This window comes from Phascolarctos cinereus, unplaced genomic scaffold (genome assembly GCF_003287225.1).
Source record: "Phascolarctos cinereus isolate Bilbo 61053 unplaced genomic scaffold, phaCin_HiC Scaffold_3;HRSCAF=262, whole genome shotgun sequence".
Taxonomy (NCBI): Eukaryota; Metazoa; Chordata; class Mammalia; order Diprotodontia; family Phascolarctidae; genus Phascolarctos; species Phascolarctos cinereus.
Genome location: NW_027555736.1, coordinates 252,188,975 through 252,212,655, shown reverse-complemented (window position 1 = coordinate 252,212,655; position 23,681 = coordinate 252,188,975). Strand labels below are relative to the sequence as shown.

At 34.2% G+C, this 23,681-nt stretch overlaps 1 protein-coding gene across 1 annotated transcript in view; it reads left to right on the top strand.

Moving 5' to 3' along the window:
- The window catches only part of GMFB (glia maturation factor beta), a 31,495-nt gene extending 9,239 nt beyond the window's left edge, over positions 1-22,256 (top strand). The window contains exons 2-7 of the mRNA XM_078151567.1: positions 4,035-4,131; positions 5,916-5,965; positions 7,105-7,154; positions 7,485-7,567; positions 16,643-16,716; positions 17,953-22,256. Of these exons, the coding sequence (XP_078007693.1) occupies positions 4,035-4,131; positions 5,916-5,965; positions 7,105-7,154; positions 7,485-7,567; positions 16,643-16,716; positions 17,953-18,024 (426 nt within the window). The 3' untranslated portion in view covers positions 18,025-22,256. The remainder of the gene's footprint in view (positions 1-4,034; positions 4,132-5,915; positions 5,966-7,104; positions 7,155-7,484; positions 7,568-16,642; positions 16,717-17,952) is intronic.
- The last annotated feature ends 1,425 nt before the right edge of the window (positions 22,257-23,681 follow it).

Sequence of the window (23,681 nt, the reverse complement as noted above, 5' to 3'; positions counted from 1 at the left end):
TCCCTTCTAATCTTGGTTGCATTGGCTTTGTTTGTACAAAAACTTTTCAATTTAATCTAATTTTGATTAGTAATAATTTTGGATAATTTTTCCATTTTGCATTTCATAATGTTCTCTATCTCCTTTTTAGTCATGAATTCTTCTATTCTCCATAAACCTGATAGGTAAACTATTCCTTGCTCTCCCAGTTTGCTTATAGTATCAGCCTTTATATCTAAATCATGAACCCATTTTGACTTTATTTTGGTATGTGGTGTAAGATTTAATCCAAACTCTTTAGAGTGATTATGAATCATATTTAGGACACTTGGCAGTGTTCCAGTTCTTCTTATACTCATTACAGTTTGATCTGCAAAGAAGAGTATATCAAGGACCTTATCATCTTTTTTCTAGGTATATGTTGAGTTGGTTGGCCTCTGGGGTGCCTTTTTACTTTGAAATTCTGTCATTTATGATTCTGTGATCTGTAGGTAATCTCTCATTTGAAATCTATACAGAATATCTTCCATAAAAACATCTTTCGTGAGAATAGCTTTTATATCATACTTGATATTCATAATCAGGGTATTCAAACAAAGTTACCTCTTGCATTTTTCAAGGACTCTTTTTTGGTTTTAGTACCTTCATAGGAGTCCCTTTAGATTTTCTAAAGTTTTTAAGGCATTTTGCTTTATCAAGTCAGATCATTGCTTGTGGTCAGCAAAAAATAAGTACAATGTAGTTATGTATTCTCGGCATCTTTCAGTAAGTTACATGATTAAAGGTTAGATCTGTTGTAGAATATTATTTGGGAAGGCCTAGCTCTTTTTTCATACCTTCCTCAAAGATACTCTGGGTAGGCATAGATTATTCTAAATATTTTCTAAAGGTAGAATGGTAGGCACATGAGCTGATAACTACTGACATTTTCTGATTGATTTTGTTTAAAAAAAAAAAAAAGGTAATAATTACCTGTAATTTTATCCATGTAGCTAGTGTCATCCCACCATTCAGATAGCTCAACAACTGATCCTTTGATGCCCTCAAAATTGTGTCACGTCCTTCACAAATCTCCTCTTTTATACTTGGTCTAGTCCAGCTGCTCTTACTTTATTTTTCTTGGAACTATTTCTGTTCCACTTATAGCACAGTAGAAACTATGACAATCCAAATATGGCGACTGTAGGGCCATCCATGTCCTAGATGGAGAAAAAAATTTTGTTATAGAAATCTTTTCAATTTTTTTCTTTTTTGGGGGGGAGAGTAATTCTTACAATTTCATTCTTAATTTCACAGGATGACTAGTCTTAATGGGATATCTCATCACATTTTCTGAAGACTTATTTTTTCTCTCTTCACCACTAATTTTATAGAATGATACTATATGTAGTGTTTCACCATCCTTCTATGAAGGATTTTTTTTAGTAGTTTATAATCTAAAGCAGAATTGCCTTTGACTGCAGTATCTTTCCCCTTGGCAAAGCAATCAGTATTTTTTTGCTGAGGTAGTTTTTAGACTCTCTTGGCCACTTCATTGTAGTAATTGGTTTATCATTTCCTTAGGAAAAAGTCAGTGTCAGTGTCTGTCTTTTATCCATTTCCCATTTTTCACCATATGTTAACTTGTATAAATATGGCAGGTTAGAGCTATTTTAATTGTAACAATGTCTTCTAATTTTGGTAATGATTTTAATCTTCATTCTAACAAGTCATGCAGCACATGGCTGATTCAAAAATGATTCCTACATTTGTAACTAATGGTTTTTTGTGATTTAATTTCATTTTTTGTGATGTTATTTGGTGTTTGTTATGTTTTGAGTCTCTCCTTTAAAAGAGCATTCATTATGTGCACATGTAAGATGCTTGTGTACATTTCTTAATAGTGAATCACATTTTCCATTTTTTATTTATTTTGATTTTTTTTCATACCTGCCTTTGCATTGAAGTTAGCAAGTATTAAAGTATATTTCAATTTAATTTGGAAGCTTTTAGTGGATTCCTTTTAGACTACTTCTTTATCTTCATTAGAATTTGGCACACAAAACTACAGTGGGTTTGGGTTTTGGGGATTTTTGGTGGTCTTTTTGCAAATATACCACAATACAAGATGCCCAACTGTTCTTTGAAATAATGTTTCTTTTTTTCTTTTGGATGCAAAATAAAACAAACTTCATTATTTGTCTTCCTGAGGAACCTGATTCAACTTTTCATATAGCTGCAACTTCCTTTTATCTTCCAGTTTCATTTATAGTGAGAGTATTAATATTCTTATGATGATTCATTTCCTCCAGTAGTAAGTTAGCTAATTGGTCCCTAGACAAGGATATCATATTTATAGTACCAGCAGTTAAATTAATATTTACAGATAGTCTAAAAACTAGTTAGCACTCTCTGCCTCCTTTTCTTAACTTTGTCCCTATAACCTCAGGAAGGACGTGAATAGGTAGCAGTCAGGAAGACCTAAGTTTAAATCCAGCCATAAGACACATACTGTGTGACCTTGGGAAGGTCACATAACTTTTGTCTACTTCAGTTCCTTCATCTGTAAAATAAAGATAATAATAACACTTACATGGTTGTGATGAGGATAAAATTAGATAATACTTGTAAAGTGCTTTGCAAACATTAGGTGCTATTAGAAGTACTGTTATTGCCATATAGGACCAAGCCATTTGTAATTTTGTTACATGAATTGCCACAGCCATAGAATTCATCATCTAATGACTGGTTGGTCTACTGGTAATTAACCCATCCGTACTTATCTAGTCTGTTACTAAGACCAGAAGTGGAGACTTTCCAGCATGGTAGAGCTAGCTAGAGCTTACGTTCCACTGGTAGAGCCTTTGGGAGTCATGAAGCATCTTGAGGAGAACCAAAAGGAAATACATATGTCCCTTTAATCTAGAATAAGTTAGTTTTCCTAATAGTTTAAAAATATTTCCCTTTACTAGTTCTGTCATAAAGCTGGAGATTTGCTTTTCAACTACTCTAGCATAATAGCTGTTAACTACTTCCTCAAAAATCTCTGAAGAAAATTCCATGACCTTCCTTGATAATTATTCTTGCTGTAATTATAGTCATGAAGTAAATTCTTTATAATATCTAATTAAATCCCTTTAATTGTAATTTTAATACTCTTTCCCCTTTTTTTCCTTCATTGCACTGAGTAGTTCATAATATCTAATAGGTATTCTGGTACATTGAAAATCCAGAGCGCTAGCTTTGGACTTAAGAGGACCTGGATTCTGATCCTGGCTCTGCTCTTTACTATTTGGGTGACCTTGTACGAATCACTTAATTTCTCTGAGTCTCAGTTTCCTCCTCTGCAAAACCAGGGAGTTAGACTCATTTCCAAAGTTCACTTCCAACTCTTAAATCTGTGAACTTGTAATAGCTCCTAACTTTTTCCCATCTTCAAGCTATGTTAAGTTTCTTTAATTTTCTCTAATGTAATCTGTTATCCAGACTTTCAATAAAGAGTCATTATTCTTTTCATAGACCATTTTGGAATTCTTCTCCATACCTCCGTTGTGTATCCAAATCTGAACAAAGACATTACTGATGCTAATTATAGCTAGAAATAATTTTTGTGCCTACATATTCTGTGCTTTTGTACATATTCTGAAATGTACTTTTTCTCCCAAATATTGCCACCTCCCTTAACCCTTGACCTTCCCCTTTTGCTGTAGGGAAGCTTTCTAAAGAAGTTGTATAGTCTTATGTTTATGGAATTTTTCCTCCCTATGGAAAATATCCAACATATAGCATCTGTCTTGATCAGGGCAAGGAGAATTAAATAATCCCATCCATCTTCATGTAGTTTACCATATCAGGTAGGAGAAAAAAGTTTGCATGGACAAGTTAGTAAAAGAGTTTAAATTATTAACAGGTAAAAACTACTCTTCAATGATTTCATTTATGTATATTTGGCATTTATATTCATTTACTGCTAATATCTAGCCATGTATAAATTGCTTATTTACATGTATGATTTTTTAAAAAATTACATATTGAAACTATTTCATTTGTGTGTGTGTGTGTGTTTTTTTTCCCAGAGTGAATCTCTGGTGGTTTGTGATGTTGCTGAAGATCTAGTGGAGAAACTGAGAAAGTTTCGTTTTCGCAAAGAAACTAACAATGCTGCTATTATAAGTAAGCTCAACTATCGTCAGCAAAGTTATAGTCTTATACTTGTTTAATCCTTCACTAAAAGCCACAGCTCATGTAACAATTTTTTCTAAAGTAATTTCCCTTCCCAATTTTTTCTTTTAATTTTACTTTTCACACAGAAACAACAGCTAAAAGTCACAAAACAGGGGAAGAAAGATACCCCACAATTGTGGCAGCTCCTAGTTAAGAACTAGTTTGTTAGTTCCAAGTGACTTTTGGCTGCCCTTCTATTTTAGGTTTAAATGTCATAATATTAAAAATATATGCCTATCTCAAATACTTTTAAATGATTATTTTTTCTTTTAGGGTAAAGGAGATGTGGTCTAGCTTTATTTAGATATAGTAATATTCAGGAGCTCTTTAAGTATTCAACATGTCCACTTTTTTCGGAAGTAGTAAGCTACTATTTAAGAACAAATTTCACTTTTTCCTAAATCTAGCAAAAGATGAGAAGAGTAGTTTTGTGTCTTGCCTCCCCCATTTCTCATAAACAATGAATTTGACTTTCAAAACTCTTCTTCATGGGCAATATGAGAGTCTGAAATTGTAGTATTTGGTAATGATGAGAAAGGTGTAGTCGAGGAGGGAGGGGAATGTAAATTCTGTAGTCTGTGCTTCTTAACTAAAATGCATGTGGCAAACTAAAGCAAATTAATAGTGATATCTTTGCAACTGTACTTAAGCTACAAATTAAAACCAATCTAAGCACATAGTTGTGAAAAATGAAACTGCATGTTTTATTGCTATAGTGAATTCAGTTTTTACCCCAAGACAGAATCTTTTTGATCAAAAATATGTGTTTGAAGGTTTGCTAAAATATTAGCAAGCAATTCACAGAGGGAATTTACTTCAGATAAAATAAAGGCATAACATAATGTCACTTGCTCAAATAAAATAGTAGCTTCCCCCCTCCCCCCATTTCTTTAACTTAAGAAAATACTTGCTTGCACCAAAGGAGATGAACAGGATATTTAAAAAATCATATGTGTTTGACTTTGGAATGTATGTTTGTCCCAGTATTTGAATGTAGATATCTAATGCTTGGGGAAATTCACTTCAAGTAAAATAAAGAGGTGGCATTAAGGGGCAGCTAGGTGGCACAGTGGATAGAACACCGGCCCTGGAGTCAGGAGGACTTGAGTTCAAATGTGGCCTCAGACACATAACACTTACTAGCTGTGCGACTCTGGGCAAGTCACTTAACCCCATTTGCCTTGCCAGAAAAAAAAAAAAGACGTGGCATTAATGTCCTGACTCAGGAAGACCTAGTAAGCCATCCTTTTTCTCATATTGTCCAATTTTCTTTCTGTATTGGTCAACTTTTGTCTACGGCTCATTCATTCCATGCTGGGTATAGATCATTCTGACTGGTGCAAAGCTTGGCCCTTTTCAGATCTTCCCAGGATTAGGGTAGGAAATTAAGTATTTGGATTTTAAAAGACTTCTTTGTAAAATATATAGAGGTAACTGAGACAGCAATATTCTAAATAAGTAAATTAAGTACTGCTGCTTCATAAAATAGACCTACTACAGGTACTGTCAACTAACTTGATCATCTGTGAGAATCCTGCTTTCAAGAGTTGACTAAATAAAAATATAATTATCCCAAAGAACAAATATTAGGCTAATAAGTCATCAGTGAGTTTGACTCATGTGTTTCTTGGTCAGTTTCCATTTTAGATGCTAAAGAAATAAGTCCAAGGGATGGGAAAATTAAATTCACATTAGATGTGCACAAATTCACATATACTGTGTTTTTATTATAGTGAAGATTGACAAGGATAAACGTCTGGTAGTCCTGGATGAAGAACTTGAGGTTTGTCAAATCAACTAAAGATAATCTTTCATTATAGTTCAATCATGTTATCACATGAAAAATGCTATCTTTGCTTTCCCATGTAAAGTTTAGTTATCTCTTTCAAATGTGTGGTCACTAAATGAAAAAAATCTTAATAATTATATTATCTTGCTAAGTAAAGTTAATTATCTTATTTTAAGTGATAAGGAAATCCCATCTAATAAACATAATCATGGAAGAATTCTTTTTATCAAATGAGGTGTGACAAGCCCCTAAGATAAGTTTTTGCTGAACTGCTGCTCAGCCAATATAAATTGACTTTCTACAAGTTACAGAAAGGGATTGTGCCTGGGATTTTGTTGGTGTAGGAAACCCTCTACCAATTCAAGTCACCATCTACTTGGCAACTTAGACTCTTGGAGACTTGCCTAGAGCACTCAGGTTAAGTGACAAGGTTACAAAGATAGAATTTGTCAGGTGCCAGATTAAAAACTCAATTTGGTCTTCTTGTCTCCAAGGCCAAACTTCATTACTCTTTTATGAACTTAGTTTAGCAGATGAATTAAAGCTTCAGTGTGATTTGGCTTAAAAAAAAATTAACTTAGTGAAGTGAAAATAAATTAACTTTATTTTTTAACTCCAGAAGAAACAAATTAAACTTATTTGGAGAAGAAAGAATGCTCATTCATTCACTCAGCAGTGGGGTCCTTGCAGTTGAAGACCTAGCACAGTTTAATTTTCCGTTTATATCAGCCTGTCATTTAGTCAGCATAGTTGAGGTTAGAATAGATGTTGGGGGCAGCTGGTGGCACAATGGATAGAGCAGTGGCCCTGGAATCAGGAGGACCTGAGTTCAAATATGGCCTCAGACACATAACACTCACTAGCTGTGTGACTCTAGGCAAGTCACTTGACTCCAATTGCCTCATCAAAAAAAAAAATAGATGTTGGTTAGAATGGAATAGGTGAGGTTAGAATAGATTTCTTTACTAACCTAGAAATTATTAGTTCTGTTGTAGATGTTCAATTTAGTCAAGTTTTACTTTACTCATGAAGGTTGTAAGTCTATAATTATACAGTAATACTGTTGCATTTTATTCTGCTAATTACTTTTGTCCAAGAACATTCTTGAACATTGCTTTTTGTTAAATTGCCAGGGCATTTCACCTGATGAGCTTAAAGATGAACTGCCTGAACGACAACCTCGATATCCTTTTTATTTTTCTGCTTTTTAAAATTATTTTATTTTCCTCAGAGAGCAAAAAAATTATTTTATACATACACACATATATAAAACTTGTTCTGTTTTTAAAAAATCTGTTGTACATTTCTATTGTGTTTTATTTTATTTCATAATATTCCGTTTATATCGTTACTATTGTATAATATCATGGAAGAATGTAAAATGAGGTAGGTAGGGGCCTAGTTTAAACTGATTGAAGAGTAATCCAATTTTTCTAATCTAGTGTTCTTTTTAAAAAGATTCTTATTCAAGTACTAAAATAGTTTTTTCACATTTCCTTAACTTAAGAAAAACCTTCATTGTATATAGTTATAAATATCAACATGATGATGGAAGAGTTTCATACCCTCTGTGCTTTATTTTCTCTAGTCCTGTTGGTAAGTATGATTCTCATATAATGTATATATGTAAATAAATACATCCTAGTAAAGGTGAATTATGTTGAATGATGTACTAGAAGATGAAATATGCTAGATTTCTTAAATTTGTCATGTTGTATAAACATGAGTATCCCTGTATAACAGTTTTCTTTAAAGTCAGCCTAAAATGGACTTCATCCAAGGGGATTATTAATGAAAAATATCACGAAGTAGTCACATGGCATAGACTTTGTGAATAGCATGAGCGCTAGATGAAATACAGACTGTAGAATTTGGGCTTTCCCCCAGTAGAAAAGTTTGAACTTTAAACTCTACTTTTTTTTATTGTTAAAATTATTTGAGTAATGAAGTGTTCTCTTGATTTCAAGATCAGTTACTATAAATTTTAAATTTGTTCTCAGATTCAAGGGGCTTTTTTTAAAAAATGAGATAAAACTGATTTCTTAAGATTTTTCTCTACACATAGTAAATTTAATCTACTAATTCACAGATTGGCCAATCCATCTGCAAATGCGCTCTTTCATACAGTGACCTACTTGAGTTCAGAATAATTTTTGCTCTCTAGGGTTAGAAGGAGTAAATAATGGACAAATATATTGTAGGCATCACCTTTCAGAATACTGAATTAGTCTTTTTTCCCCTCAACCTGAAATCCTGAGAAATCTGTCCATTTATGGTAATTTGTAGATGTAACAGAGAATTATTATTGGTAAGGTTTTTTTAAGTGTACAGTAAATTGAAATTTGATGAAAACATTTGTGATCTTCAAATTCATATATTCTTAGTTTTTAAAAGTATTTAGTTTTTGCTACTAAGTAAAGTGTTATTTTAAGGGAAGTGTGTATATTATATAAATACAACACCGTTCAAATGTTATATTTAATTACTTTTGAGATTTAAAAAAATGAAACAGTTGTTACTGAAATGAAATATTTATTTTTATTCAAAACAGATTCTAGATTTTATTTTTTTCCTTTGCAGTTCAATTTAAAATTATATGACTGATTTAAAATAGATTTTACAAAATACACTGGTTGGCAAATTAGTAATATAAAAAGCTAATGATTTTGTTTTCTCATTTATTTCCTGTTAATTTGGTTAGTTTATCTACATTTAAGTTGTTATTCTATTATTATGTTTTTCTTTTCTTGGACCTTTTCCTTTCCTTTACCTAATGATTAGGACAACTCATTGCAGTAATTGGAACAAAGGTTCCCTGGTTTTAAGAATGATGATGAAACTTGATCAGTTTCTTCTATTTATTTCAGTTTCTTCATTTGGTGGTATATGCTCCTTCAAATGAATGATTTATGTAGCAACTCTGTATACATTCTAAGTAAAGAGAAAGTTCACCCTAAAGAGATTTATTAAAGAATGTTCATTGTTGCTAACTGGAGACAGGAGTAGAATGCTACAGATTTCTGAGTCTATTTCTAGACTGGGTAATAGTGTGACAGTTCACCATATTGGAATGGTTGTGGCAGCGTTAAAGATGGCTCCCTGGCTTTCTTTCACTATTTTTTTTTTTAAAGAAGAAAAGGTCTCATTTCTGATGTGACAGAGATGGTCCTCTCTTTGGGGGGATTCGAGGGTGGTGTTACTGGGGAGCAAGTTATCATCTGCTATCTGCTTCTAGATCTGTTCTTAGGAAGTACAGTAATTGGTTGAGGGAGATGAGAGTGTGAGACTGTTATGTTCTCTAATTTACTCAAGGTTATGTAACAAGGGAAATGTAAGACAGAGTTTGGCATATGTGATGCTAGACAGACTGAAGCCATTTGATGGGATGGGCATTTCTTGAAGTCATTATTGGGAAAGGAGTGGATAGGGATGAAAGCAAAAAGCAAGGGACAGTTAACACTTACTGGATACATGTTCATTGGTGTAGGCAGAATTGCCTTGTAGTTCTGCCTCTTAAATTATCTGGCAAGTGCCAGAAGAATGGCCTTGGGTTATTCTTTCTGTTGATGAATCAGAGAACTTATAGAGGTGTTTATGATTTTCCACCTTGGGATTCAAAATATGACATGCTAACTCAGATTCTATAGGGAAAGGGGGGAAAAATACACAAAGGTCTTAACAAGCAGAATAAATGTCCTCTTAATATAGCTACATATAAATTTCTTGAATGTATGTATACATTTAATAGAAGGCAGTACATGCTTTTTCATTCATTTGTTCATTTTAAAAAGCAGTATTGGTTCATTTTAAAAAGCAGTATTGATTCATTGAGAATGAGGAAGGGTGACATTTGCAGTTAACAGAGCTCGAATAAGCAAAACTGTCTTTTTTTGTCTTTTTTTTTTTTAGGCAGTTGGGGTTAAGTGACTTGCCCAGGGTCACACAGCTAGTAAGTATCAAGTGTTTGGTCTAAGGCCAGATTTTAACTCAGGTCCTCCTGACTTCAGGGCCAGTGCTCTATCCACTGCGCCATCTAGCTGCCCCGAAACTATCTCTTTATACCCATCACGAGAAAAGATTGTGGAACTCCAGAGACTAGACATTAAGGAAAACATTATATCAATAAAGTTTTCTTGACTCTGTCACATGACTCCTATATATAGTTAGTTACCAAACCTGTATAATCTTCCTTTGTAACATCTCCCCATCACAGAACTTCAGAATTAGAAGAGACTTCTGGCCATCTAGTTCAAATCATACCTGAAAGGACTCCCTACTACAATATATCTGATAAGTGGTAATCCATGATCTGTTTGAAAAGTTGAATGAAGAGCTTACAACTTCCTGAAATAGTCCATTCCATTTTGGCATACCTCTAATCATTAGAAGTTTTTCCTAGATTTGCCTTTTTACAATTTCTGCACATTGCCCTGGATTCTAGCCTCTGCAGCCAAACAACAAAACAAGTCTAATCCCTCTTCTACATAGTGTTCTCCCCACCCATCTGACTTCTCCAGGTTGAACATCCCTAGTTCCTTCAATTTATCCTCGTGTGACATAGGCTGAACACTCTTCACCATCCTGGTTGCCTTTCTCTGACACCTTCTAGCTTATCATAACCCTTTTAAAAGAGGTGCCAAGAACTGAACACAATTATACAGATGTATTCTTAACAGGAAAAAGTACAGAGGATAATCATCTCTTTATTTCTAGAAACTCGTAATGCTTACCTCTATTAATGTAGTCTAGGACTTCATTAGCTCTCTTGGCTGCCATCTTATACTGCTGACTCATCGAGCTTGAAGTCCAGTAAAACCCTCAGATCTTTTTCAGATGGAAATATTGTCTAAACATACATCCCTGATCCTTTATTTTTGAATTTGACTTTTCTTTTAAATTGAGTATAGGCCTGCCAAGTTGACATTGAATGACTACTCCAGAATCTTGCCATTTAACCAATTATCTAGTCTCCATATTTTCCATAAAAATATGTGATACTTTAGCACTTCAAAATACATGTAAATTTTATCTATAGGATTTCATCCTCATCCTCCAATTGAGTAACCCTGTCAAAAGGGAATCAGATTAGTTTAATCAGGGCATGCTGGCTCTTTGAAATCACTTCTTTTTATAGATAGTCACAAACCATCTTTTTAATGATCCGTTCTAAAATCTTTCCAGGAAATCAAGTTCATAGGCTTAAAGTCTGGCCATTCTGTTCCCCTTCTCTTTTTAGAAAATTAGGTGAACAGCACTTCTCCCATCTTGTTTTCCATGGTCTTTCAGATATCACTGACCACAGCCCAACACTCATACCTGCATGTTCCTTCAGTAGCCAACAATATAGTTAATCTGGGCTGGATGACTTAAATTCAATAAGAGCAGCTAGGTATTCTCTTATTCTTTTTGCTTATCTTGGGTACCAACTCCCTTTCAGCCGTTTTTTTCTATTCACATGCACAGGTCACTCTCCTGAGCAGAGAAAATAGAAGCAAAATAAGAGTTGAGCCCCTCAGCCGCCTCTCTGTTTGCAGCTTACCTCCTTCCACCCCTTCCATGCAACAGTCCTCTCACTTCCCTTGTTCTTCATTTTCCCTCCATTTCACTTCAAACACACACACATGTGCAAGTACACTAATCCTTTCTGTTGGCCTTAGGTTCATGTTACAGTCTTCACAATTTCATTCTTGAGAGTTTCCTGTCCCTCCTGAGCTGTCATCTGCTATAAAATTTTAGTCAGTGGCATCCTACTTACCTTTCTTCTGAACTTTATGAAATCTGCCTTCCCCAAATCTAAAATACATGTCTGAGTATACCTAGCTTTTTATTTCTGTCCACTATAATATACTCTTTTTCTCCACATTTTTTTTTTAGGCAGTTGGGGTTAAGTGACTTGCCCAGGATCACACAGCTAATAAGTGTCAAGTGTTTGGTCTGAGGCTGGATTTTAACTCAGGTCCTCCTGACTTCAGGGCCGGTGCTCTATCCACTGCCATCTGGCTGCCCCCACTATAATATGCTCTTAAAATAGAGTAGTTACTTCTTCCCTGTGCCACTAAGATTCTGCATATTTTCACCCCACATTTTCATCTTTTCCTTGTTGGTGAGATTCATATCCAAAATAGAATTTCTCTTTGTCCTTCTACTTCTCGAAGGATGAAATAATAAGATGTTATTAGCTGCTCTGCTTTTTGGCAGAGCAAGAGCTCTAGCAGATGTCTAGATAATTGAAGTTACTTAAGTTAACTACTTTAATTCCCACTACTACCACATTAATTTAGTCTCTTATCCACTTATGTTCTGTAAAAACTACATCGATCCCCTCACCTCTAGTCTTTACCCCCTTCATTCCTTCTTGTACACTGCCACTAGATTTTTGTGCCCAGTACTCTCCTTTTTCAATTGGTCCACATTTTCTAAAAAATAATGGCCAGGCTCCATAACCTGCCTATTCATCACTTTTTTCCCCAAAAAATACTTTCAGCCATATGACCAAATCTGATTTTCTGGCCCTATATCCCCATTGTTTTTTACATGTAACTTAAATATATTTATCTGTTATGACCTAAATATAATAGCTCCCATGCAGGCCTTAATTAGTTTTGCATATATTCTCATTTGATTTTTTTTGTGGTTTAGAATCACTTTATTTTTAAATTTTTATTAATTTATTTTGATTTATCAACCACTTCCATATGCTTTTGAGTTGAAAATTTTTCTTCCCCTTCCTCCCCCCCAACCCTCCCCAAGACGGCGCACAATTTGATATAGGCTTTACATTTACATACCCATTAAACATTTTCACATTAGTGAAGTTGTAAGTAAAAATTAAAACCAATAGGAGGAACCATCAGAAAGATGAAACAAAACTCACAGAAGGTAAAAATAAATGATAGCGATTCGACTTCCATAGTTCTTTCTTTGGATGTGGACAGCATTTTCTATCCCGACACCTTTGGAGATGTCTTAGATCCTTGTAATGCTGAGAAGGGTTCAGTTTAACAATATTAGTCATTGCATAACGTGGCTATTAATGTGTACAAAGTCCTCTTGGTTCTGCTCACTTCACTCAGCATCAGACCATACAAGTCTTTCCAGGTTTTTCTGAAGTCAGCCTGTTCATCATTTTTTATAGCACAATAGTATTCCATTACATTCATATACCACAACTTGCTCAGCCATTCCCCAGTTGATGGGCATCCTAAAAAGAACAGCTATAAATATTTTGTACATGTGTATTCTCATTTGATTTTCACAACAATCTTGGTGAGGTAGATGCCCATCTTGTACATTGTGAAATTAATTGTTTGCAGGTAAGTTACTATTAAATTTTGTCTTATTAGATTTGGCCCTGTATTCTAGCCTATTAACATCCTTTTATCCATTGTGCTGGCAGTACATCCCAACCTTCTGTCTTTCACAAACTTGAAGTATGTGCTCAATGCCTTTATCTCAGTCACTGATAAAAATGTTAAATGGAGCAGGGTTTAACTTCAATCTTCCCTCAACTAGAATGTGAGCTTCTTAAAAGCAGGGACTGTGTCACTTTTCTGTTTTTATCCCCAGTGCTTGGCAAATAGTAAGCTCTTCAAAAATGATTTTCCTGCTGTCCACATCCAGAAAAAGAACTATGGAATCTGAGTGCAAATTGAAGCATACTGTTTTCACTTTTTTTTCTTGGTTTTTCCTTTTTTGTTCTGTTTTTTCTTTTACAACATGACAAATTTGGAAATATGTTTAACATGATCGCACATGTGTAACCTTAAAAAATAATTTCCATTCATTTATCCATTTCCTCCCTGAAGACCTCCCAAAATGATATCAAACTATTAGTGACTACTTTTAAGCCAGTTCTGAGTCCATCTAATTGTATCTTTCCTAGGCCACATCTCCATCTTTTCTGCATGAAATGGAGAGACAATCAAATGTTTTGCTATTGCCAAGAAAAACTGTGTTCCTCTTATACAACAATTTAGTAATCCCATCAAAAAAGAAAACAAGGTTAGCCTAGCATCATGTCTTCTTGATCAAGCTATACTGGCTTTTTGTAGTCAGTGGCTCCTCCTCTAGATGTTCAGTAATCGCTTCTTTAATAATTTTGGACTTTTGTCATGAATCAGTGTCAAGGTCACTGGCTTAAAGTTTCCAGATTATGTTCTTTCCCTCTCTCTCTCTGTTTTTTTCAAAATCAAGATATTTATCTTTCTGCAGTTCTGTGGTATCTTTACAATTCTCCATAATTTTTAAGCTATCACTGAAAGTGGCACATCATTGTCACTGACAGTGGCTTATCCCGCACATCATTAGTACTGAAGTGGCTCATTGATGACATTTTGAATTCATCAAGAGTAGATGGACAGTCTATCAATACCTTCTTACTCAGGCCTAGTATAAGCTCCCTGTTAGCCATTGTTCTGTCCTTTGCAGGCTGCAGCTCATCTTCTTAGGCAGAGATAGCAGAAGCAAAATAAGAACATCTTTGCTGTCTCTCTGTAGTCAGTTATCAATAGCCCCTCTTCCCTGAATACTGATTGTCATCTTCTTTATCCCAGGATAGCTTTTAAAAATACAAAACAAGGGGCAGCGAGGTGGCACAGTGGATAGAGCACTGGCCCTGGATTCAGGAGGACCTGAGGTCAAATCCGGCCTCAGACACATAACACTTACTAGCTGTGTTGACCCTGAGCAAGTCACTTAACCTCATTGCCTAGCCAAAAAAAAAAAATACAAAACAAAACCTGTTTTTGTTGTCCTTACCTTTCCCTACCACCCTTACCTCATTCAGCATGCCAGTATTCTCTACAATGCATTTGTATTCATCTTCTGTTACCAGTATATTTCTTAAAAATCTAGTTTGGCTCCTGAATTTCCTGTGTATCCCTATCAATCTCTTTTTCTTCCTCATCAGAATTGTTTCACTATCTTCAGAATTTCATTCTTCAGAGCCACCTTTCCCTACTAGGCTGACTTCCCTTATAGAATTTTAGTCCATGGAATCCTATCTATCCTTCTGTACTCTTTGAAATCTGCCTTCCTGAAATCTCAGGTGTACATAAAGGCAGCATGATATAGGGCACAGAAAACTGGGGCTGGAGCCAGAAGTACTTGGGTTTAAGCCCTGCTTCTCCTAGCTGCTGACTGTTTGACCTTTGGCGAGTCGTTTTACCTCTTGATGCCATGTTAGCTCTCTAAGATTGCAGAGGATGTGTCAACGTGAGCAGTAAACAGACTTTACTTAACTTGGTGTTCTCTGTACCAATGCCATCATAAGTCTGATCTCTATTCCTATATTACATATGTGTTTAGATGCATGTGAAATCTCTAAAAGGATGAATCATTTCCACAACTAGCTTGTGGAGAGAAGACTTTTGTACTTTTCTTTTTCTCCCACAGCACCTAATAGTACCTTGCAAATTGTAAAGCTTTATTAAAATCTATCTGGATAGTCAATCAGTCAAGTGTAGATAGTTGCTAGAAGTCCAGCTCTTTATAATGCATAAGCCAGAGTACAGAGTATTCTTGTCTTTTTGGTAACTTAAGGATTGTGAATCAAAGCTGCAGTTGGCTGAAACTTGACTACTTTACTTATATTTACTTTGAATGGTGTTAAATATAATGTAATTGCATCTTTTGCATGCTCGCGTGTAATCTGGTTCTCCAGTATTTCAGTGGATCTCATTGACATGGGTATTTTCTTCAGGGCTACAGGTTATTTCTTACCTACATATATTTCTTTTAAACAGACTTTGTTTTCTGAAGTTGATATTGTGGGGCAGCTAGGTGATGCAGTGGATAGAGCACCAGTCATGGAGTTAGGAGGATCCGAATTCAAATGCGGCTTCATTACACTTGACACTTACTGGCTGTGTGACCCTGGCCAAGTAACTTAACCCTTATTGCCTCACTCCCCATGCCCCCAACACCCCCCCCAAAAAAAAAGTTGATATTGTGAGTTATTCATGTGAAGCAGCCTGCTGTTTGGAACTTTTTTCTTCAAAATTAAAAATATATATATTAAACCAGGAATTTGAAGAGGAAAAAAAAAGAGTCCTATTTGACTCTTGTCCATTATATCTTCCCATAAATTCTCTACCAGGTTATCTACCCAGCATTAGAAGATCTTCCTAGTGATGTAGGGTGGTGTAATGGAAAGAGCATTTAACTTGGAGTCAGAAAAGACCAAAGTTTAGATCCTGCTTCTGACACTTAACTTGCATTGTGACCTCGGAGAAGTCACTCACCCTCTGAGTTTCAGTTTCCTTATCTGAAGGATGGGGTAGTAATGTAGATAGCACCTAACCTAACAGGGCTGTAAGGATCAAATGAAATGCTGGTAAAGGGCTTTATAAACTTTAGAGCTAAAAATGATGTCAGCACTTGTTGTCTCTTGGCACTTTAGGAGTACCAGTGATACAAGCTTGACCTTTTGTTATTCCTCATTCTCACAATATAACCAGTTTCTGACCAAATATATCTTTGATATCAACTCATGTGTGTGCTTTAATGAATACTTCGAAGTATGGGACATGCGAATTTAATTGTATTTGTCTTAATATCAAAAGAAATTCTAAATAAATGTAACTAAATTAAATGTAAGTAAAGAAAACAGTTTTTCAATTTTTCTTTCTCAAATTCTCATATCTCCTGCTTTCCCTCTTTTCTAAACTACAGGGTGTAAGCCTGAACAACAGATGATGTATGCTGGGAGTAAGAATAAGCTAGTTCAAACAGCTGAACTAACCAAGGTATCATTTTAATATATGACTTGTTTGTTGAGAATGTGCTTACTAAAGCACGTCACTACAGAAGATTAGGAAATCATTTATTGAATGAATCCAGTTCAGTGAGTAAGCTACTTACTATGCAGTTAACTGTACCCAAAACTAAATGATTTCTTAGAATCCAAGATTAACATTCTTGGGATATTTAAGATTATTAATGATTTTTAAAGAACATACCACTTTCCTTATACGAGGAGATTGATATAAGACTTCATAACTACTTGCTGTCCTTTGGTCCTGTTGAAGACTGAAATAAAATCTTGTTTCTCTAAAAACTTATTGAACTTCCTATACCAGTTTTTAGTTGATGATTTTCTTATTCCTCATGTTATAGTAATAAAAATAGATTAATCAAAAAAATTTTAGTTTATTTTTTAATATAGTATCTTTCCCACCTCTTCTCTTATTCAGCTGCCTCCCATCTCTTTGCTTTGCTTTAAGGCTTACCCCCATTGCTTTCCACCCATCAGCCTATATGAATGTTATTTGTGCATTTTTTCCTCTACCTTTTACCCTGAAGCAGCATCTCTGGTGCTGAGGGATTTTTTGATCAAGGGTGGAGTAAACGCAGCTAGTGGACTATGAGTGATTTACCCAAATTTGAAATGGTTCTAGTCTGCCAGAAGTGGAAGGACTATTTGTTCTACATTTTGAGGAATATTTCTTGGAACATATAAACTTTGAGAGTTGTGATCATTTGGTGGGAGTGAACAGTGTTCTAATCCACTCTGTCAAAAGTGTACCACAGCCCAGTTACTTCATTGACTATCTCCAGTCTTTTAAAAGTCAACTGAGGGGTGGTTGGCACAGTGGCTAGAATACCAGCTTTGGAGTCAGAAGGAGCTGAGTTCAAATTTGGACTCAGATACTTGATACTTACTAACTGTGTAACCGTAGGCAAGTCACTTAATCCCCTTGCCTCACCAGAAGAAAAAAGTCAACTGAAACTTGAGTGCTCTGGCCTATAGTTTTCAGACCTATTCTTTGGAATATTTGAGTTTTCAGGCCCAGTACATGTTTTTATCTGATTTATACCTCTTCCAGTCCTTTTGAGTAAATACTTTAAATTAATTCTCCCAAATATTAAGTATCAGTAATTGAACATTCCTTAAGAGTCCCAATTTGCTGTTCACAGAGGTCAGATAAGGAAAATGAAACTAAATTTTGATACAATTTTAACTTCAGCTTTTGTCTTTCAAGGTATTTGAAATAAGAAATACTGAAGATCTAACTGAAGAATGGTTATGTGAGAAACTTGGATTTTTCCACTAAAGTGAACTTCCTGTTACTCTTTAAGTATTTATGTACTAACCTGACTATACTGGAACCAGACATAAATACTTATTTATGCCTAAAAATGCACTGTTATTTACAATTCTGTTTCCTGCAGCAAATAAAAATCTTCAGTTGTACAAAGTTTGTACAAAGGAGAAGATTCTTCTTATAGTAATGAAAATTTTAAAAGTGTTTCCTCATATTTGTAATTGTTTAGTGGAATACTTCTGCAGGGAATTTTTGCACTCTTGTGACTAATTTCTATTACTTCTGGTTCAGAATTTGTTACTATTTTCATTCACCATTGGAAAATGGGTAATTTGCTTTTGATGAGCAATGGTTGCCTCCTTTTGACAAGTACTGGATGTTAGCATAATATTACTTGTCAGATATGTGAAACACATTTTAAGGCTTGAATCACCCAAATTTGAGCCTATAAATATGACCTTAGAGTATCATGTATTCTAAGTCTTTTTTCATTAATTCTATAACTTAATTTAGTTTACTACATTTTTCTTCCATAACCTCTAATATCCATAATTATCGAACAATATTAAGTACTATGGAATTATAAACTTGAGTATTTCCTGATGTCATATGAGTGTTAGTCATTTTAAACCTGTTAATACTGTGCCTTTGATTTGTTAGCTTTAAAATTAATCTAGAGAGTTTTACACTGCCAGTAATCCAGACTTGTTGAAATGAATACTTTTGTAAAGGTCCAAGTAAAATGTTTTGTAGTGTCTAATTCTATAACTGAAATTTGTAACAAAACCAACTTCACTTCTGTAAATTCCAGCCATTTCCTTGCATTAGTGAATACCTGGCAGTTAAAAGTTAGGATTTTGTATGTGTCGGTGATTTAGATTTGTATCAGAGGGAAGAAGTATTGATCTTAAACCTTGGTCATACTAACTGTTTGGAATAATATGTCAATAATAACATAAGTCAATATGTTATTAACAATAATATGTCAACAAAAATAATATGTCAATCAAATTCATATTGATGCTGTAATACTTTAGTTATCAGAATGGCATTCCAAGCTAAATGAATACTTGAATAATTGAGCTATTCTTCATACATGTCATTAGCATAAATCTTATTATGAAGGATACTTTAAAATGTCTTTTTAAAATGTTTACTTTAAAACATTCAAAAGTAGACATTTTACAAAGACTTACCAAGATCTGTCCTCAAACAGTAATGTAACAACCAAGTAAAATGATTCATCTTATATCTTAGTCATTTTCTAAAAAAATTAGCAAAAGCCTTTTTGCAATGGATTATATTTAATTCATAATTTCTATCTTTCTTTCAAATGTATGTGCCAACTAAATTTAGAGGTATTAACATTTTCTAATATTACTGAATGAGAATCTTTCATGACCTAAATAATTTATCATGTATCTTCCTTAATAGGAAAGCAGGAAATTAAAGGAAACAGGAAATAAGACATATGGAAAAAAGAGAAAAGAGATTTTTATTGTGTTTTTTTTCTTTGTTGTTATTGTTAAAGAGTAGAAGAGATTCCTTATTTCTTTCACATATTACTTCTACAAAATTTAAGAATTTTATGAACTTTTATTTAAATACACAATTTTTGCTCTTTGGGACTTTTCAGAAATGAAATGTCACTTACATTCATAGGATCTTGGATCTAGACTGGAAGAAATTTTAGAGGCCATCTTGTCCAACCTCTTCATTTCATAAATGAGTAACATGAAGCGGAGAGACGTTCAGTGACTGAAGTCACATCCTGATCCTGGAATTCTGGAATCAGGAGGGTAAAACCTCTATGCTATTAGTGTAGGCATGCTTTTGACTAAAGAAGTAATATTCTGTTGTCTCAGGTCACAGCAATAAAAGGAAACAGTGCTGTCAAAGAATGTATTTAATGTGCTGTGATCTTAAAATATAGGAAATTTTTGTCTTTTGTACTAAGATCCTGTATACTTATTGACCTACTGTCATTGAAATAATTTTTCATTGTTTTTCTAGTTGTGGCACTGGGTTGTGATAAACAATCCAGATTCTTCCCTTTATGACCAATGGCATACATACATTTAAAGGCAGCTAGTTATAGTAATGGGTTCAATGGAAGTGATATTTTTTTCTACTATGAAATTAACTTTGATAACTGGTCATTAAACTTGCAACCTTGGCCTCCTTAGCACAGTGCTTTATTAGAGACACCTGAGCTTAAATGTTCTCAGACTTTTGGCCAGATTCCCCTTTGTCACTTCATTATTTTATGGTCCCTTTTTCCAGTACTAGAACTAGCTGTAAAGGAACTAACAAGAAAAAAGCCATGGTCCTCATGGGCTTACAGGGGAAGTCTATCAAACTCTTAAGGAACAATTAATACCAATACTAGAAAAAATATTCTCAGAATTTGAAAATGAAAACATTTTTTAGTCCTAGTACATTTTGGGTTTCTTTTAAAATAAGTTTCATAGCACCTTCACAGGGGTGTTGAGAGGATCAAATGAGATAATATGTATGAAAAACTTAGCAAACCTTAAGGCTGTATGTAAATCTTAGCTATTATAATGATTATTAAATTTCCCTTGTAACAGTCTGTATCTTTGCTCCTTTCTCTTTTTTCTTCCTCAAAGAATTACCACGGAATTCATTCCATTTATTCCATTCCATTTTAAAATATTTCCCACCTTCCAAATAGAAACTGCTCCCATCTGGTTCATAATCTGATTTTTATACTTAATAGTTCTTCATCTTTCCCTCATCTGGTAGCACTTTCAGACCTTGAGACTATTGGGAGGGTTGCTGATCAGACTTCAAGAACTAATTGCCTCACAGGCATGACTTTAGTTACTTGCCATCTAAGTTAGCATTCATTTGGAAATAGTTGGCCTTTTTTTTTTTTTTGCATTATTGCAGTAAGAGTACATTTTGTCAAGGTGGGACAAATGAATTATCCCGTCCTGTATTTAGTTTATGTGGGGAAGTCATCTACATTTGAAGGTTAAACAGTGCCTAGCACATAGTAGGTGCTTAATAAATGATTGGTGGTTGATCGATTACTATATTGTAATGTCAAAATGTTCTCCAAGCATCGTGTAGCGTTCTTTTTTCTGGTATCAGAGCAAATCTAGGAAAGAGCCTATTACCAATCTATTACACTGAGTTTTAGATTTTTTTTAAGCCATCAGTTTTGTATTATTGTTTCTGGAAATGTCTACTACATGCCTAATACAGTTAAGCACCCTCTTATATTTGAGCAAGTGTTGATACAATTACAAATATTTTTATAGCAATATTAATAATAGCCTTTGTAGCAAAAGGTCTTGCAACACTTTTTCCCCTAATAAAAACTCCTATTTTCAGGAGTCAGACAGCCATAAAAAGTTGGTGTGCTCAGGTCTGAACCTTGAATAAAATCTCTGGCATTGGAAGTTTATTACCAGGTTTGATTTTGATATTCAAAAATTCATTGAGTAAATAAAGTTTGTGGATTTGTTTTTAAGCTCTTACTAATTAAAAATGACTAGATTAATTTTCAGACATAAGCATAATTGTAAGTCATTAACCCATAAAGTTGGACTAATGATTTTGGATGTTTTCATAGAAGTTTAAATGCTAGTATTTGGTAGAAATAGGGAGTAATTCGTGTTTTGTAATTACTCCTTTAGCACTATGTGTTATCTCTGTTAATTCAATAGATTAGGTTGATTATACTGGAATCTGGGATTTGAGCCATCACAACTTAGCATATAAAAGTCAGTCTCAAAATCTTCTGGTCAAATTTTATTTTATATTTGAGGGGAAAAAATTAACCTTTTATCTAGTAACAAAGGGTCCCAAGTAGAATATATTTAAGCAAAACTTTAAGTTGTTTACTCTCATATCTTCTACACATAATAGTAATTAGATACCTGTAATATTTCGATTTAAAGGACTGAATTAAGTTTTCATTGAAACTGCAAATTTCCATAGCCACAAAGATTACCTGAACGTTTTGAGAACTCTGACATGGCAGGTCAAGCTTCCAGTGATGGCAATGTTCTAATACAACCTTATTTTATCAAGGAAGCTTGAAACATTAAGCTCAGTCTCATCTATGTTAACAGTTTCATGTAGTTGTTTTAACAGTAACAAGTGGCTCAACCTCCTCACGTTGTGTCAGTCTTCGCTATTTCATACTGCATGTTTATTTTAAATGGTCTCTAGCTAAGCATGATGAGTGTATTGGTTTAAATAAAATGTTACATGAAAGAATAATGTTTCCATTTTTTTTTTCACCATTACTTAAAATCTTCATTGGCTACCTAGCTAGGAATATTGTGACTGGATACAGAAGGCTTCTTTTATAACTGGAACAACTTGGGCTGAAAAAGGGAATTCAGTGCAGAGTAAGGGGAAGGTGAAAAAAAAATTATTTTTTTAAATTGTAAAGAGGCTTGCTCTGATGTTAAAATGGTTCATTTACAGAACACACTATTTAGAAACTACTAGCTTAAGCAGTAAATTTTTATCAGTAAATAGAAGCAGAATAGAATATTGGTCAAGGGATTTGACTCTTTGTTGTAAAGAGGTAAGGAGTCAAAAAGCACTGAATACCCCAGAAAAAAAATCAAAAATTATCTAGTGAATTTAGACAGTTGTCATTTTTTGAGGGCCAATATTATACAGAAAATTGAACCAACAGTTGTAACAAGTAGAAGAACCTTTCTTGATTTGAAAGACAATATTTTGTTAAGTTGATTAGCTAGAGTATAGATGTTTTCTACCTCATTCCTATTATTCTGCCTTTTCATTCCTACATATCATCTACAACAGAAAACGTGGGGGAAACCTCATTTTTCCAAATGTAACTCTCCAAGTTTCCCATATTATGGCACCACCACAGAATTATCTGACTATAGTACTTGTCATTTAGATTATCAACAAGGGTACTATTTGAAATCTTACATGTAGTTTACATATTATATTCAGGGAAAAAAATCAAAGTCTAAAAATATTTTTCAATTAAAGATTATAACTTAATTACTAAAGTCATGACATCTAATAAAATTCTGTACCCTGTGCTATTGCACTGTATAGGATTTGGATTTTATTTTCCCATTGCATAGTATTTGAAGCAAATTAATGAGTGTTAGTTTCAATAATATAAATACTGTAGTTGAACTTTTTTCTGATATATATTTCTGTGCAATATATGTATATGTCTATTCATATTAATAGACATACACACATAAAACTGTTGCATGAGCTTTCCTTAAAATTCCTTGCCTAGCTACTACCAGAAAGGTAACACATGAAACACAGGCTGGAATACTGCAGTTTATTCCCTCAGAGTGAGACACGCCACTAGCTGCTGATGGATATGTGTGTCTCTCATAATTTATCTAGTAACATTTATACCATTCTACCATCCACACAACCATTTGTTATGTGAGGCAAAGAGTATGTTAGTTACCAAGCATCTTGGTCAAATAGAGTGGTTACCATAAAAGAGGATGCTTATCATTTGTTACAAAAAAAGGAATGTATGCATGTTTGGCCATTTAGATTAGATCAAAGGGGACCAAACACTTCTTGGGAGACCAAGGTAAAAGGAGCAGATTTCCTTGGACCACCTTTTGTTGCAATTAGAAAGGAAGACAGCCTCTTGTAAGCTGATACAGTAGTAA